Below are 15720 nucleotides of genomic sequence, written 5' to 3' on the forward strand. Positions count from 1 at the left end.
CTGCCTGCAGTCACCTTTGACCACCACTCGCAGAAAAGCAGAGGAAAGCTGCATCGTCCTACCAAACAGAGACACGGGTTTAGCCAGGCCTTTAGCATCTTACAAACTCCCGTGATGTCAACACGCGAGAAGTACACAACATGACGCGGTTCAGGTTTATCATGTCTTGCAGAGAAGTGCAAACCCATTTGACACAAGTTCCTTGCAGCTGTAATTCAAACTAGTACTGGGGTACGGGGGGGGGGCTGTTCAGCCTGGTGTTCTGTTGATCTATCCTGCTCCAGAAGCTGTGAGAGCTATAGTTCGCCTGGCCTGCGAAGGTTTCTTGTTCCCGACTTCGTTTCTCCTGCTTCCTAAACATCCCACAGAACATGCAGCCATTGCCGACTCTATTGCTGTTAGCTTGCTACTTTGATCCATCAGCCCGAGACTACAGCTTACCGAGACAAACGCATATAGATGCCATCGTCAATCCGAGATAGTTCAGAGACTATTTCAAAGCTTCGGACCAAAGCTTCGGTTCTTCGGGCCGGGTGGGATCCCATATCTCACAAAGCTGTAAGGAATGAGACAGTGTCTTCTTTGTCCATCGGCGGTCCGATCAGCACCGCGGACTCTGAGAATCATTGGAGGGTCCATGGAGAATTCCTCGTGCGTGGCCACGTCGCCCTTCAAGAAGATGCCTACTTCTCCATGAGGTTGTTGGGCGACTAGAGTATCGTATTCGGGCACTCCAGGCACGAAATCTCGAAAAACAAAGACTTCCGCGCTGAGATAAGAGACCGGAACCTGTGCCAGGCGAATATCATACGGGTAGTAGTAGTCCTCCAAGGAATCCCAAAGAATACTCCCGCTTCTATTTGAATCCAAGAGAACCGGTGAAGACGGGTAGTAGAGCGCGATGGCAGCCCATTCGCGATAGTCCCCGAGTTTCCGGGATGGTTCTTGTCTTGGAAGCCAGGCAACGAAACCTTTTTGCAGGATGATAGGTTTTGGGATGAAAGGTCCCCCAGAGCCGTCGGAACGGAAACTTCTGCAAATCCGATTTTCGGGAGTCCAGTCGCGCTTCAGAACCAAAACGATACCAGAGGGGAACCCCATTGCGCTGTGTGAGGTCAAGTATTGCGTTCCTGAAATAACTGTTGCGAGGGCCTCGGTGCGAAGTGATCGTATGCAAGCTGTTTCAACGTAGTGCCGTTTGGGTGCGGGAAGATGCGGAATTGATGCAATAGACAGAGATGATGCTTGATGTAGGCAGAATACGTGTCGTCGTTGAATGTGTCGTTGTTTCGTGAAGATGGGTTTAGTGGGGAGGGGATGTGTAGCATTCCTTTCCAGGGGATTCCAAGTTCAACACTGGAAGTGACGTTGAGGGAAGTGCTTCGGAAAGAATGTTTGGACAGCAGCTGCCTGTTGTGTTCCAACAGGAGCAAGAGGCAGGAGGTGGACGCACATGTTTCCTCGCCTATGCTCGTACTTCATCCTCGTTGTTCCTGACTAGTTATACATCAGGAGTCTGAGTAGGCAAGCACTCCTTTGATTGAAAGGTCCCGTTCGGTTTGACGATTTTGCCAAACGTCAATATCACAACATCTACCAGAACACGTTCCACAATCATACCATGGTAGACCAGAGTGCAATAGTCGTTCATGTCTGCGCAGACTGGACTAGCGAGCTGATAACAATGTACAAGAGCATTGAAGCATCATACTTGCCCACGCGACCACTCCCGAAAGGCACCAAAGCATTCTTCTTTCCACGAGATCAGCTACCGGGCATGGACGCCATCATTGCTCCTTACAGTATACCGGGCGGAGACCGTGCCGAAACAAACTGGCCATTCAGTCCCGACGCCATGCTTCCTCGACACCACCTGACCGTCAAGATTGTTTTCAAGAAGGATTGGGGCCTCAATGAACGAGCGTATCGTCGAGTGAAAGGCCGGGGAGACTGCGTGCGACCTTTCAAAGTTGGCGATACTGCCATGACTGAGTTGTTCTACACCCCAGGCAATCTTCCCCTGACGTTCAAGGTCGTCCGCGTCGGAGTCGACGGCCACTGGCCGGGGACACACTGCAGCGCGGTCTAGGTTCACCGCGACTGGATCAAGTACGGCGTTAGCTAGACTGGAGGTGTCAGTCCGGATTGCCCCTTTCGTGAGCAGGTGAGGATATCGTGTAAGTTTCTCCCTAGAAAACTGTCCTGAGGCAATTGTAGTATGTCCATGTACTTACATCAAAAACAGAGTAGGACGTGTACAAGTAAACGATTAAGACCATCCGATACCATGATCTTATGCTGCTGGAGAAGGTGGGACATGCGCTGGACGTTGAATCGGGTGGAGATGTGACTGCTAGGAGAAATACGACAATGACGGGGTTGGCAAATTTTTGTGATAGACATCAGGTAGACATCGTAACTGAGCATTGGGGCCCCCTGTTCGCTGGTAAAATTGTGCCTGCTAAGTGACATCCAACGGCTCTTTTCAGTGCGCCCGACCCGGTGTATGTAACACTTAGCCTGAGAACCGCGGGAGAAATTCGTGCCAGTGCTTAAAGTGTTCGAAGGATTGCCTGGCGTCCGAGTTGTGATCAAAGATGGAAGAAGAATTCGCTTTCTATCCCGCAGGAATCACTGCCCTGACAAGAAGATATTCAGTTATCGAACCAAGGACCCAACAGGAACGACGCCAGAGGTTCTAAGCAGGAGAGTATGCTCGGGAGCTGCCATAACGGTCCCGGCTTGGCGGTGTCGATGAGGAAGAACAATTCCAAAAATGCAACATGTCTTGTTGTCTTCGTAACTTGTGATCCTATGAACCAGAAACCCTCATCTTTTGCCGTTGTCCTTCTTCCCATATTTTTTCATCCTCATACCTCTCCTCTGACACTTTCCCATACTAAGACCTCATTCCAAGCTCATCTTCCTACGAGAGCCAAGTGGAAACGGAAGAGCACGGAAGTACAGCCCACGGCAGCATTCGTGCGTGTAAGCAAGAGATAGATGTCCTTAAGGGGCACACTAGCTCCGTCTACGACATGACTTCATGCGCGGAAAGCCTTCTCGCAACAATACTAGCAAAGACACCCACTCGGGAGGAGTCTAGACAGCTCAACAACTTAGACTCCGTGGTGTTGTCATGTCCCATCTCGTGGGTTCTTCAAACCGGTCGATGTGGTACTTTCGTATGTTGGCTTGCCTCAGTAGGTACATGATTTGCATAGGCAGAACATCGTGTTCGGAAGGTCGATGGGCATCGGCAGTAGGTGAAATCGTTCTTATCCGAAAAAGTTCTGTAGGGGATTGTCGACTGGGTCAAGACCCTCACGGTATCGCAGGAGTCGCTTTACTGGGGTAGACAGCTTCGAAGCTGTGGTTCCTCAACTCGTCCCAAAGTTCTCTGGTCAATTTCTGTCATGTCAGTCCAATGAAAGCGGAAGAGAAGTCATCTTCGTAACAGAGCCTTCTAGGAATTCGTCCATCAGCTTGCGACTCGCCGGCGAGCTGTCTTGTGTCGTCGCCAGCCCCGCGGGTCTTCGTCGGATGACGTCGAGCGAGGTCATGTGACTTCATCTCCGGCCTCGTGGAGCCGGCGGTTTCCGACGTCGTCCGTCGCCACCGCCGTCGTCTCTGTTCCCAATTAGGAAATTTCAGAAATGGCCAGTGATCGCCGCAAAGAAGATGCGCATCAACTGGCGTGGGATATGGGCTGGTTTAAACAACATTCATGAAGGATGGAAGAGCTTCATCACGTGATGCTAGATTTTTTTTCTGTCTCGGAGTTCAGCCCCTTATCGCAAGCGCAAAAAGCATGGAGGGGCATGGAATACCCCTCATTCTGCTCTCAATTTTTTTTTTCTTATGGCTCGGCGGTGCTTCGTGTGAGGGAGGGGTCTTGCGCCTGGGCTGGGGCGGGCGATCGCACTCGTCTTGGTCTTATTTGGTCTGGCGCCCCTCTCTCTCCGTGGCCCCCCTCATACGTGTCCCTGCACCGCACCGCGTTGTCCGTTCATGCTGCGAATCTGGCCGCCCGATAGATTCTCACTCTAGGTATTTCGGGAAGAGAGATGCCAACGCGATGGCAAATATGCATGCAGCCGCGATACTACCTCGCTGTCTGGGAAATCTCGCTCTGCGAGGATGCGAGAGGATGAGAATAATTGTCCCTTGACGGGCGGCGCAGGCGCTTAGAACGGGTTGTTCAGGTACCTTTCACCTGCACGTCACCCTTGAGGCCAGGATCTGTCGGACACCCATGTCCGTAGTACAGCTTTTTTTTTTTTTTTTGCCTCTTCTCTTTCTGAGATCAGATTTTTTCAACCCCGCACCCCGTCAGAAAGCCGCATCAGCCACAATTCTTTTCGGAGTTAATGCACCGACAGTTTGTGACAATAATGAAGAGTATGGTAGCGCAGGGCCCGCTTGGGTCGGCATTCCCTTTGCCCAAGAAAAGGATTAAGCAACACAAGGAGGAAATCACAATGCCCCTTGACGATCGATAATTCCTACGGAAACCAAAGCAGACAAGGAAAAGCCCCGCGGAGGAGCCTTGGTTTCGAGGTGGGATGGACCATGGCTATGGCGAGGGCGACCACGGCCCCAAACCAAAAACTACGACGGAGGGGCCCCAAGCACCGAAAAGGTATGCAGGAGAAGGCTGGAGCTGTGCCAGATACGTGACTCATGCCGAACGAATGGGTTGGGCACACACTCTGACGGTCTGACGGTCAAAAAAAAAAAAAACCTGGGCGGCGTCGTCGAGGGGCAAGGAGGGGGCCCAGGTTGGGCTGCGCGGCAACCTACCTTGTGTGTCTGACAGGGATTGGGCGGGGTGGAGGGGCAGAGTTCGAAGCTGTGGATGTCTTATCGTTGGCAAAGTAGATCGAGGTCACTCGGAACAAAGCGCTCCCTCTGGTGAGAATTTTCGTGTGTGCCAAACGGCGCTGTGTGTCTGTTTGTGTCTGGCCGGTAAGGTATGGATGGATGGGACGAAAAGAGAGAGGCACACTTGAGACGCGGCCGATGGTCTGCCTCGAGGTGGACTCCAACAGAAAGAAAAAAAAACGAGGTGAAGTGGCCCAACAACGAGGGGGAGGACTCAGGAAGGTCCACATTGCCCCTCATTTCCTTCCAAAAAGAAGGCGGCTAGCTAGTGCCCGAGGGAAAATTTGATCGTGATGAATGCGTTTGTTATTGTTCATTACTTTAGCTGGGCTGGCGATTCGACGAATTGACATCACTGGGATCTGCAGCAATGAGGCCTGGAGCTTCCACGGTGGGGTTGACAAGGCCAGGATCGTTTGCAGCGCCCCCGCGACACAGAGAGCGCGGTGAGAGCTGCAGAGTGCCCCTCCATCCCCCCTTACCTCATCAGTATGCCATCCATCCTGTTGCCTCAACTCCTGCTGCCGCAACAAGAGCTGGATTAACGTACAATATGCTCTTTTGAAGTCTAGAGACAGTATTTCAAAGTCAAGGATAGTGATATGGTCAATAGAGACCAAATTTTCAATTTAATTTTTTTTGAATTGTGTAGGCAGCTGGAACAGTATGATCATGGATAGCGACGATGAGCTTTACCGCCCGTCGCATGCCGCAGGAAGGAGAGACTAAAGGAGGGGTGATACGATACGTACCTGCCTTGAGCGGGCCCGCTTAGTTCGTGCCGTGGCGAGCCTGAACCAAGGTACAACGCGCTACTTGTCCGTGAGCCACGATCTGCTAAGAAGCCATCTACACTTGGAATAAACAACAACCACCCAACCAACCACGAAAAAACTGAGCCTGTGAGTGAAAAATTCTACCTTAGGGCATCCAAAGCAAGAGCCTTTGACCCCACCTTCCTGCCTTCTTATCCCTGCAGCCTTTGGTACAGACTAGCCCACTCCCCCTCCCACCTCTACTCAACCCACTTTGACCCTCTCACACTCACACTCCACCACCCAACTTTTCCACTCACAAACATACAAAAGCCTCGCCCGCCCACCAAAGCAAAGCTTTTCCTTCCCTCTTCTGCTCTTCGTCGTACATACCGAATCCAAATTTACGGATCACCTGTGCAGTGAGTATTTATTTTACCGCACTTGATTTCACTCGTCAGAATCTCATCACTAACTCATCATCCTCACTCAGCTTTTACCTTTCAAACACACAACTCGATCACATCCCACCGCCAAAATGGGTAAGGAAGAGAAGAACCACATCAACGTCGTCGTTATCGGCCACGTCGATTCCGGCAAGTCGACCACCACTGGTCACTTGATCTACCAGTGCGGTGGTATCGACAAGCGTACCATCGAGAAGTTCGAGAAGGAGGGTAAGCATATTTCCACCACCACATTGACAACTCTGAACATATAACTAACTTTTTCGAAGCGGCTGAACTTGTAGGCTGAAATACCTCGTTATTTTGATTTTGCGGAATTTTCTGACACATTTTACAGGGCAAGGGTTCCTTCAAGTACGCGTGGGTTCTTGACAAGCTCAAGGCCGAGCGTGAGCGTGGTATCACCATCGACATTGCCCTCTGGAAGTTCGAGACTCCCAAGTACTATGTCACCGTCATTGGTAAGTTGTTTCCCTTCATCATTCCTCTCATTTCGAGCAGCTCCTGCCGCGTTTTGATGAGTGATGAAAAATCATTTTTCGCTTCACTCGCTTACTCTTGCCTTCCAGACGCTCCCGGTCACCGTGACTTCATCAAGAACATGATTACCGGTACCTCCCAGGCCGACTGCGCTGTTCTTATCATCGCTGCCGGTGTTGGTGAGTTCGAGGCTGGTATCTCCAAGGATGGCCAGACCCGTGAGCACGCTCTGCTCGCCTACACCCTCGGTGTCAAGCAGCTCATCGTCGCCATCAACAAGATGGACACCACCAAGTGGTCCGAGGCCCGTTACGAGGAGATCATCAAGGAGACCTCCGGTTTCATCAAGAAGGTCGGCTACAACCCCAAGACCGTTGCCTTCGTCCCCATCTCCGGCTTCCACGGCGACAACATGCTTGCCCCCACCACCAACGCTCCTTGGTACAAGGGTTGGGAGAAGGAGACCAAGGCTGGCAAGTCCACTGGCAAGACCCTTCTCGAGGCCATTGACGCCATCGACACCCCCAAGCGTCCCACCGACAAGCCCCTCCGTCTTCCCCTCCAGGATGTCTACAAGATCGGTGGTATTGGAACAGTGCCCGTCGGCCGTATCGAGACTGGTGTCCTCAAGCCCGGCATGGTCGTCACCTTCGCCCCTGCCAACGTCACCACTGAAGTCAAGTCCGTCGAGATGCACCACGAGCAGCTTACTGAGGGTCTCCCCGGTGACAACGTTGGTTTCAACGTGAAGAACGTCTCCGTCAAGGATATCCGCCGTGGCAACGTCGCCGGTGACTCCAAGAACGACCCCCCCATGGGTGCCGCTTCCTTCAACGCCCAGGTCATCGTCCTTAACCACCCCGGTCAGGTCGGTGCTGGATACGCCCCGGTTCTCGACTGCCACACTGCCCACATTGCCTGCAAGTTCTCCGAGATCCTCGAGAAGATTGACAGACGTACCGGAAAGTCCGTTGAGAACAACCCCAAGTTCATCAAGTCTGGTGACGCCGCCATCGTCAAGATGGTTCCCTCCAAGCCCATGTGCGTTGAGGCCTTCACCGACTACCCTCCTCTGGGACGTTTCGCCGTCCGTGACATGCGCCAGACCGTCGCCGTCGGTGTCATCAAGTCCGTCGAGAAGTCCGCTGGTAACGCTGGCAAGGTATGTTCATCCAACTCACCCCCCTCTCATGTGTCTTCATCATCTAACATCTTCATCACCAGGTCACCAAGTCCGCTGCCAAGGCCGGCAAGAAATAAGCGATTCACCTCACCAGGGTTGGTTGCCGAGTTCGCCCATGGCTTCACCGCCGTGGCTCACTCACTTCTACGGCTTTACGAATTCCCTTTGCGTAGCATGAGGACATTATGATATGGCGGAAAGCACGAATATCGAGAGGAAGGTTGGACCGGATGATTCTACGTCAAAAAAGCTTCTCATGATACGTGCCTAGTAGCACAAAAATAGAGTCCTAGAAGTGATTCCCAAGTTAAAAAACAACGTTCCCCAATGCCGTGACATGATGCTTTCGTGATGTGATCCTCCTAATCAAAGTCGTCTACCCCAGGGAGTGCCTTCCTATGTTGCTGTTCCAATACCCGCCCTGTTACGGTTACCTTGTCAGACTTTTGTAGCGAGAATGAGGCAGCTACGTGTCTTCCCACGATGTGTCAAGCCCGCCTAAGGTAGTTCGGTTCCGAGGTTTTCGGTTGCCTCTCCACAAGCCAAGGTTTGATGGTGGTGGACCTTGATGTGGACCTGGTCTGGTACTTGGGAGCGGCGAATGATGCTCAAACTTCAGCGGATATCTAAATCTGTTTGAAGCCGTGCCACTCATGCCTCAATGGACGTTTAGATTGGACAAAAGTAGGTAATCTGACTGACAAATCTCGGGGTGACCAGCCACCTTTTCTAGCTCAGCGTCCAAACTAAGAGAGGAGGGCATTCGTACCTTCATCTTGACCAACGACATCCAGCTCATTACGTCCTCAGTGAACTATGCCATATTTTTGATCAAATAGCGTTGAGTGATTAAACGTGTTATACATCAGTGATAGTACAGTTGATCTACAATTATTTGCTACATGGTTTTACAAGTCATCCTTCTTTGGCGTCTCAGCCTCGTCGCCCACAGAGGTCTCAGCCTCGCCGTCCATTGATGTCTCTGCTTTCTCCTCTTCTGCGGCGTCCAGCTGCTCCTCAGCAAGATCAAGCTCACTTTCACCAAAAGCTTGCTCCTCCCCAGCTTCCTCAACCTCAATCTCCTTAACCGCCGCCGCCGTCGTCTCTTCAACTTGCTCAAACTCTCTAGTAATATCCCTCTCCCCAATCCACTGCACAACACCTCCTCTCACAAAGTCCTCCGCGATGTCAAGGTACTTCCTCACATACGCCTTCTGTTCGTATTTTGACAGCTTCGCGTCGGCCCGAGCCGGCACAGCCTCAAGGTTCATCTGAGAGCGGCGACCGCCGTGCAGACCGGCCTCGATGCTCGCGTACTGGATCTTGTGACCCTCGTAACTCACCTCGAGAGTCCGACGCATCTCGAGACCGGCAAACATGTACTTCACGGGCCCGGAGACGCTGCCGTCGTCCTCGGCGGAAGGCAGACCCGACAGCTCCACCTCGGGAGGCGGGCGCAGGCGTCCTTCGAGGAGGATGAGCTTTGCGGTCTCAATGTACTCGCGGAACGCAGATGAGTCGAGGGCATCTGGAGACATGGTGGATACCAACGGCTGAGAGAGGCGCAGGTCGACGGGTTCCGAGGGGTACGCGACGTCGGTGAAGGTCTGGCTGAGGATGGCGACGAGGCGCTTGGGAGTGGCGTCCCACGCCAAGGGGCCATCGGGTAGGTCATCCGGGACGGTCAGATGGAGTTCAAGAAAATCGGGGAGGCTGCGGGTTGTTTCCTTGGCCACGGAAGGGTGAGGTCGGAAGCCGAGGACGAGAGTAGTTATGATGGCGCTTTCAGGGTTTGCAGAAGTGACTGACTCCACGATGGGTGCGAGACCTGCGGGCGGCGGGGAGGCGGGTGAGAAGATGTGGTTTTTGGTTTTAGCTGCCTTGGCGATTGCGAAGCTTCCTTCATCGTACTTGTGGAGAATTTGGCCAAAGGAGGCGGTTGTCGAGACGTACGGCTTGCTCCACGGAGCATCTGAATCCGCGGCCTGGACCTTGGTGGTCAGAGGTAGAGGCAGAATTTCGCCCTCCGTAATGGTGAAGGTCCTGTCGAGAGAGGTTTCTCGACTGCCTTGCTTCACCCAGCGAGACCACTGTGTGAGCCTCTCCTTCCACGAAAGCTTCTCGTTACCGCGAGGCTCGGCAACAAGTCTTGCCCTCTTCACGTTTGGCTCATGCTTCAGGATGATGGACTGCTCTCTCGGGAAGAGGGCAGAGTGTAGCAGACGCTGAACGATGTGACCCAGCTGTTCACCCGTGTCGTCTTGGTCTACCTGTTCACCGATGGCAACTTCGGTATTTCCATTTTTGATCCACGACACCTCAATCTGCTCCGCTGTTAGACATGGCCATCCCGCAATACAGGAAGTCAAACGCACCTCTTGACGGTTTTTACGGTCGATGAAAGTATTGGTGAGCTGGCCCAAGTTCCAGAGTAACTTGCCGTCGACGTTGCTGTCAGCAAGCCAATCGGCTTTGAAAGTCTTCACGACGATAGCCTTGGAAGCTTCGTCCAGTCTCTGAAGGATCGCCTGTGTCTTGGCCTTGGTGGCGTTGATCTTTATTATCGAATCCGAGATATCAATACTTTCGCCCGGATCAAGATAGGACTCCCTGATGGCGTCCAGTCGCTGTTCTTCGTCTGCTTGTGTGTTAGACAGCATCTCCATTACCGGGTCGCATTACTCACTCGTAAGCAGGGCAAAGAAACGCTCATCAATACGCCCGCTCAGGTAACCCTGGCCTTCGACAATCTCCCTCATGGTCAAGCGCCAGGCCTCCAGCATGAGAGTCAATCCGAGCCTCTCCTTAGCCGAGCCATCGATCTCGACACTTGCCGAGGGGGTCCAGGGTGTCAACACTTCTACAGAATCGTAGAGCTGCTGCTGCTTCTTCTTCTCCTTCGCCGCAATCGCAGCCCTTGCGTTCGCGCGGCTCAGATATGCCCTAAGCTGGGCAACTGTGAAGCCATTGATGAGGACATCTAGCAGCGTATAAAAGTCATCGTACGCGACAATGGGGTCCCAGGGTCGGATCTCGTCAAGGTTTGATAGTGCCTCCTCCATCGTCAGATCCTTCTCTTCAGCCTCAAGGCTTTGGCTGATGTCGAATGCATCGGGGATAATCTCGTGAATGGGCAATTGCTTAACGTTCTGGTTGCTGCCTCTCATGTCGCGCATTACGATCGCTTGTCCTTTTTCTCCCAGTATGCTGATGCCCAGTGCCTCGGAATGGACGTATACGCTACGATTGCCTACGCGACGTCTCGAGAGGCGGTCGAGAGGGTCTTCGCCAATGTAGTATCTCTTCAAGAGAGGACCGCTTCGCTTTATTGGACCACCGGACAAGGTAGGAGCTGTTGGTTCGGTTTCGATCGATGCGCCATCTTGTTTTACTGTCGTGGAAGACGTCTGAGAAGGCTGTTCATTGCTAGGCGAGGTATCCCTCTCAGGCACTTGTCTGGTTGACGGATATTCATCCTTTCCTTCTGAGGTTCTGGTAAGGCGCTCCCATGCCGACTCGGAACTATACGTCCTTCGCTGGAGGAATTCGGTTCGAAAAGGGGCGATTCGAAGTGAGCTATGAGCTCTCGGTCGGTCGAGGATTCGTAATTGGCATCGCAGGCACACACCACGAGCAAACACTGCTCGCGAAATCATTTGAAGGAAAGAAACGAAGATCAACGCTGTATGAGCATTCACATGCCTTTGCGAACATACAACCATGTCACTCAAACCAGAGCTCCCAAATTTTTGCGACGGGAGCTGATGGTGATAAGATAAGAGATAAGATAAGAAAGCGCGAACTTCCTGCAGGTGCGAAGGGCCTAAAGTGGCACCGCCAAAAGCGCGTCGCGTCGCTCCGGACTGCAAGTCCATTGAACTTTAGCTGCCTATTTACTTTATCCAGGTGAACAGCCTACACTTTGAACAATCTATTACATGTAAACTACGAAACTTGAGTCTTTGAGATCGTCCCGTCAGAATCAAATTCCTTTCCGTTACTCAGAACCACCCAGAACCAATATGCCTCCTTCACAAAGACGGAGACGACCCGTATGCCCCGCGCCGAATCCTCAAAGGTCGCATTCGAGACTAACAGCACCTAGGTGGACGATGAAGACTCAGAGGAGGAACCCAGGCATCCTAGGCAACGGCGGAATCAAGAAGAATCTGCCGAGGAAGAAGGATCTGAACACGGTGCAGTAGACGCAGAGGCGAGCGCAGAAGATCAGCTGGCGAAAAAGCTGGTTCGATATGCTCTTGCCTGCGAATTTTCCCGGACGCCTATCCGTCGAGATGGTATCAAGGAGCGAGGTACGGAGCTGCAATGGACTCGGAGCACAGTGAACATTACTGACGAACGCTTCAGTACTTGGAGACCAGGGCAGAGCCTTTAGAAAAGTCTTCGACCTGGCGCAACAGCAGCTCCGCCTCGTCTGGGGTATGGAGCTGCGGGAACTGGCAGTGAGGGAAAAGTTCACAATGGCGGAGAAGCGACAAGGTAAGTCTCAATTACAACTCGAGATTATCTGGCGACCCCCGCTAACACCATGCAGCATTAAAGTCCGGCTCCCAAGCAAAGACCAGCTCAGGCGTCTACGTTCTATCCTCGACCCTTCCCTCCGAATACCGCGCCCCGAGCATCCTCGCCCCCTCAAAAGCACCGAGCACCGACGCCGAAGCCTCCTACGTAGGCTTCTACACCATGATCGTGACCATCATCTTCCTCAGCGGCGGCGAGCTGTCTGAGCAGAAACTGCGCCGGCACCTGAATCGCCTCAACGCCGAGGCCAACGTGGCGGTAGAGAGGACGGAGGATGTTCTAAAGCGCATGCAGACACAGGGCTACGTCGTGCGGAAAGTGCAGAAGAATGCGGCGACGCAGGCGCAGGACGGCAGTGAGGATATCACGTGGCTCATTGGACCGCGCGGGCTCGAGGAGATTGGCGCCGAGGGGGCGGCGGGCATGGTGCGTTCTGTCTGGGCTGAGCAGGCTGATGCAGAGCTGGAGAAGAAGATTGGGGCGAGCTTTGGGATTCGTCCGGCTGAGGATGGGGATGGCGATGTGGATATGTCACAGGCCGAAGCTGGGCCATCGCATTGAGGTAGGCGTGGCGGCATAGAGACAGAGAGGAGGTCCAAGGTTAGGGACGCAATGTTCGGTGGAACGGGATACCCAAGAAGTAGCAAGCATTCCGAGCGTATGCATTTATGAACAGCCAAAGAACGGCGAATGGATTTCTGAGGGTGTCTAGCCCTCCATTACTGATTCCGAACCACAATATCCCCAACGCCAGTGCCCTTGCAAACCCAGATATTTCTTCCAAGATCTATGCTTCGGTAGTCGTCGCTGATCGTTAATCTTCGCGTTGTGGTGGTGGGCCGGCGGGTTGCATCATTTTCTAGGAGCAGTCAGCAGGCGCGTCTCGAATCGCCTGGGGCACGTAGGTAGGCTGGAACATACCCTGATTAACCTCGCACGCAGGAGCTGTGTAGGTTCATTCTCGGCCAACGCCATGTACGACAGCATAGGGGGGTGGCCGGCGATGGATGAGTACGTGTCGCGGTAGATGTTGGTCTTCCACTCCCAACTCGTCGTATCGGGGTGTCCTGTGCCAACGTACTTGGCCTGAAGGCGCTCGAGTTCTTGCTGGTTGCGGAGTTTATCGGCCTACATAGCACTATAGTTAGATACTTCCCACATTTTTACGGACAAGTCTACATACCATGTTGTCTTGTGTTGCTGAGCCAAAGTGTGGATGGTGTTTACGATATCGAAAAGCTTCAATGCACAGTACCTTCCTTACCTTAGGTACTCTTCCATGGATGCGCCGGCTGAAGCTCGGCAGACGTTCACCGAACGAAGCTGGAAGGGACGTGCACGTCCAAGCTACCTTCACCTTGGAGACCCACTCCTTTCCAACTCAACCACGGACTTCTCAGTCTCCTTCGTCTACCTTACGTCTCAACGTAAACAAAGGAACTCCATCAAACAGACAATCTTGCATCTCATTGAAATTCTCTACTACTCTCATTATCAAATCAGTTTTGGGGTGTTGAAATCCTATTTCTTCCCCAATCGACACATTCGTTGCCTACGACAAACACGACAACGACGCCGAGATGAGCAAGACTCAGATCCAGCAGAGGGCTCTGCAGGCCAAGCGGAAACGGCAGAAAAATGAGGCCGAATCCATCGAAAAATTGAAGACCAAGTGCGCGGAGGAGCACAGCAAGGCACACGTTGCCCACTGCAAGGACTGTTACGGGGAGGTTGTGGAAACGATGAGAAGCAGATATGCTGATTCCAAGGATGAGTGGTTCACCGACAACAAGGCCTTCCTGAGTGATCTCGATGGCTTATTCACCAAGCTGAAAGACTTTACGGAAGACCTCAAGTCCATCGAGGCTCGGATCGACAAGGAAAAGCAGAGACATTACCGCGAAACTCTGCCCAAATCGGTAGCGGGACAGATCGCTGAGGCCTCAATTGGTAAAGACGAATTCCAGACTTCGTTGGAGGACGAGCAGAAATCCACCACTGCTCTTATTGAGGATGTTCGAAAAGTAGTCGGTAGAGGAGCCAACAACGCACCGGGTTTGGAGGAGCTGGCACCGAAATTTGACGACCTCCCGCCAGAGAAGGCGACCGATGTCCTCATTGACGTCTTCTTCCGCAACCCGAGCACGGGCGAAATTCCGGCATCATGCAGTAAGTACGTGGAGAAGCTGCGGTCCGGAGCATCCATCGACGAAGTGATGGGGGCCATGCAGGCCGACAAGTCGGCTAGGTCCAACGCTGCCGGGAACATGGACAAGCACAAGCGGACACTGAACGAGCTTAAGAGGGCGCAAGCAGCACACGAGCAGGATAAGCTCCTGAAAGCTCAGAAGCGGCAGCAGCCCCCGCCTCAGGGACCGCAAGTCAACAAGGAATTGTACGATCTCCCGCCGTGCCTCGCATGCTCCGGCAAGGTCTCGTCGGACGTGGTCGCGTGCCCTCTGTGTTTGATCTTTGCCGAGTTGAGCCTCACTAAGAGGACAGTCTTCGACTCGGAGAAGTGTTACGAGGCGGCATACGTCAGTCGTTTTCTACCACTACACCAATTCATCATAAGCTAATATGAGATGCAGGATGAACACGTCAACACGGCGCACAGCTGTGCGGCAGGGAAGGGATGCATCCAGCTCAAGGAGGAAGATGAGGAGATGGGCGGTAGCGGCGAGGGGCCTGTGATCTGTGAAGAATGCGCAGAACAGCTGGGACAGAGTATAGTGTATTGTTCATCCCGCTGCGCCAGCTCGGATTTCCAGCCTCATCGAGAAGGTGTTCACATCCCGAATTGGAAGGGACTCGGCATCGACCTCGGCACTCAAGGGGAGCACTTGGTCTACGACAACGATGAGAAGACCAAGTATCACGTCAACGACATCTCCAAGTTTGTGTGGCGGCTTGACGACGCGTTTGATCGCGTCTTCAAGGGGAGCAATCCTGATATCAAAGATGTACAGCGCTAGTGAGATGCTTATCGGCATTTTCCTTTGAAGACTTTCAGTTAGACCTGGTACAGCGCGACATTTCTTACGAGGCGAATCTTGCCCGTGAGGTCGGCTTACAACAACAAACATATCCCATTCAAATACCAAAGCATTATTCTACCAAACCTCCCAACTCAAATGAGCGTATTCGTGAGTGGTTTACGAGGCTCATGGTGACGTTTCAGAAAGCCACGCTGCCCTTCAAAGACTCCGATGCGGTTCGGAACTTATCGTCAGCACCAAGGCCAAAGCCACAACCATGGCACCTAAGCCGGTTCGATAAAGCATCCAAACTTCCAAAAAAGACCCCTGGAATCCGCCCTAAGAGCGGAGCCGCTTAGCCTGACGCATGCAGTTCCCCAAGGCACCGGCCAATCAACAACATCCGAAGGTCGTCGGAGGACTCGTTCGAC

At 52.9% G+C, this 15720-nt stretch overlaps 8 protein-coding genes across 8 annotated transcripts; 4 read left to right on the top strand and 4 right to left on the bottom strand.

Annotated features, from left to right (window-relative positions):
* Nucleotides 1-228: 228 nt before the first annotated feature.
* On the bottom strand, nucleotides 229-1228 carry BDP81DRAFT_414011 (uncharacterized protein). The gene is made up of 2 exons (XM_060589330.1): nucleotides 442-1228; nucleotides 229-389 (listed from the first exon to the last, which is right to left on the bottom strand). The coding sequence occupies exon 1, from the start codon at nucleotides 1099-1101 to the stop codon at nucleotides 496-498; it is 606 nt and encodes a 201-aa protein (XP_060452075.1). The 5' UTR covers nucleotides 1102-1228; the 3' UTR covers nucleotides 229-389; nucleotides 442-495.
* Nucleotides 1229-1621: 393 nt separating this feature from the next.
* BDP81DRAFT_388880 (uncharacterized protein) lies at nucleotides 1622-2089 on the top strand (the record flags this gene model as incomplete). Its single annotated transcript, XM_060587189.1, has 1 exon — nucleotides 1622-2089. The coding sequence occupies one exon, from the start codon at nucleotides 1622-1624 to the stop codon at nucleotides 2087-2089; it is 468 nt and encodes a 155-aa protein (XP_060452076.1).
* Nucleotides 2090-4747: 2658 nt separating this feature from the next.
* BDP81DRAFT_14212 (uncharacterized protein) lies at nucleotides 4748-5177 on the bottom strand. The gene has a single exon (XM_060581850.1). It carries the CDS (start codon nucleotides 5112-5114, stop codon nucleotides 4800-4802), a length of 315 nt encoding a protein of 104 aa, XP_060452077.1. The 5' UTR covers nucleotides 5115-5177; the 3' UTR covers nucleotides 4748-4799.
* A 650-nt stretch (nucleotides 5178-5827) lies between these two features.
* On the top strand, nucleotides 5828-8084 carry BDP81DRAFT_477538 (translation elongation factor EF-1 alpha). Its single transcript, XM_060594820.1, has 6 exons — nucleotides 5828-6061; nucleotides 6133-6316; nucleotides 6376-6386; nucleotides 6444-6567; nucleotides 6676-7748; nucleotides 7811-8084. Exons 2-6 carry the CDS (start codon nucleotides 6178-6180, stop codon nucleotides 7844-7846), a joined length of 1383 nt encoding a protein of 460 aa, XP_060452078.1. The 5' UTR covers nucleotides 5828-6061; nucleotides 6133-6177; the 3' UTR covers nucleotides 7847-8084.
* A 593-nt stretch (nucleotides 8085-8677) lies between these two features.
* BDP81DRAFT_305875 (mitochondrial inner-membrane-bound regulator-domain-containing protein) lies at nucleotides 8678-11425 on the bottom strand (the record flags this gene model as incomplete). The annotated part of the gene is made up of 3 exons (XM_060583218.1): nucleotides 8678-10096; nucleotides 10145-10407; nucleotides 10456-11425. 3 exons carry the CDS (start codon nucleotides 11423-11425, stop codon nucleotides 8678-8680), a joined length of 2652 nt encoding a protein of 883 aa, XP_060452079.1.
* Nucleotides 11426-11791: 366 nt separating this feature from the next.
* Nucleotides 11792-12872, top strand: BDP81DRAFT_444647 (MAGE family protein; the record flags this gene model as incomplete). The annotated part of the gene is made up of 4 exons (XM_060591862.1): nucleotides 11792-11821; nucleotides 11875-12082; nucleotides 12138-12269; nucleotides 12325-12872. 4 exons carry the CDS (start codon nucleotides 11792-11794, stop codon nucleotides 12870-12872), a joined length of 918 nt encoding a protein of 305 aa, XP_060452080.1.
* Nucleotides 12873-13125: 253 nt separating this feature from the next.
* On the bottom strand, nucleotides 13126-13497 carry BDP81DRAFT_388884 (splicing factor 3B subunit 10; the record flags this gene model as incomplete). Its single annotated transcript, XM_060587190.1, has 3 exons — nucleotides 13126-13170; nucleotides 13233-13439; nucleotides 13483-13497. 3 exons carry the CDS (start codon nucleotides 13495-13497, stop codon nucleotides 13126-13128), a joined length of 267 nt encoding a protein of 88 aa, XP_060452081.1.
* A 224-nt stretch (nucleotides 13498-13721) lies between these two features.
* BDP81DRAFT_401971 (uncharacterized protein) lies at nucleotides 13722-15430 on the top strand. Its single transcript, XM_060588831.1, has 2 exons — nucleotides 13722-14848; nucleotides 14903-15430. The coding sequence occupies exons 1-2, from the start codon at nucleotides 13892-13894 to the stop codon at nucleotides 15284-15286; spliced, it is 1341 nt and encodes a 446-aa protein (XP_060452082.1). The 5' UTR covers nucleotides 13722-13891; the 3' UTR covers nucleotides 15287-15430.
* Nucleotides 15431-15720: the final 290 nt, after the last annotated feature.

The sequence above is a fragment of the Colletotrichum phormii genome, assembly GCF_030913505.1.
Source record: "Colletotrichum phormii strain CBS 102054 chromosome Unknown BDP81scaffold_1, whole genome shotgun sequence".
Lineage (NCBI taxonomy): Eukaryota > Fungi > Ascomycota > Sordariomycetes > Glomerellales > Glomerellaceae > Colletotrichum > Colletotrichum phormii.

Excerpts from the sequence above, each read along its gene's own strand:
- BDP81DRAFT_477538 (XM_060594820.1), top strand. The coding sequence starts at position 6,178 with ATGGGTAAGGAAGAGAAGAACCACATCAACGTCGTCGTTATCGGCCAC. Across the intron at positions 6,568-6,675 it reads GTACTATGTCACCGTCATTG|ACGCTCCCGGTCACCGTGAC; the intron begins GTAAGTTGTTTC and ends CTTGCCTTCCAG. Across the intron at positions 7,749-7,810 it reads CCGCTGGTAACGCTGGCAAG|GTCACCAAGTCCGCTGCCAA; the intron begins GTATGTTCATCC and ends CTTCATCACCAG.
- BDP81DRAFT_414011 (XM_060589330.1), bottom strand. The coding sequence starts at position 1,101 with ATGGGGTTCCCCTCTGGTATCGTTTTGGTTCTGAAGCGCGACTGGACT.
- BDP81DRAFT_401971 (XM_060588831.1), top strand. The coding sequence starts at position 13,892 with ATGAGCAAGACTCAGATCCAGCAGAGGGCTCTGCAGGCCAAGCGGAAA. Across the intron at positions 14,849-14,902 it reads AGTGTTACGAGGCGGCATAC|GATGAACACGTCAACACGGC; the intron begins GTCAGTCGTTTT and ends TATGAGATGCAG.
- BDP81DRAFT_14212 (XM_060581850.1), bottom strand. The coding sequence starts at position 5,114 with ATGTGGACCTTCCTGAGTCCTCCCCCTCGTTGTTGGGCCACTTCACCT.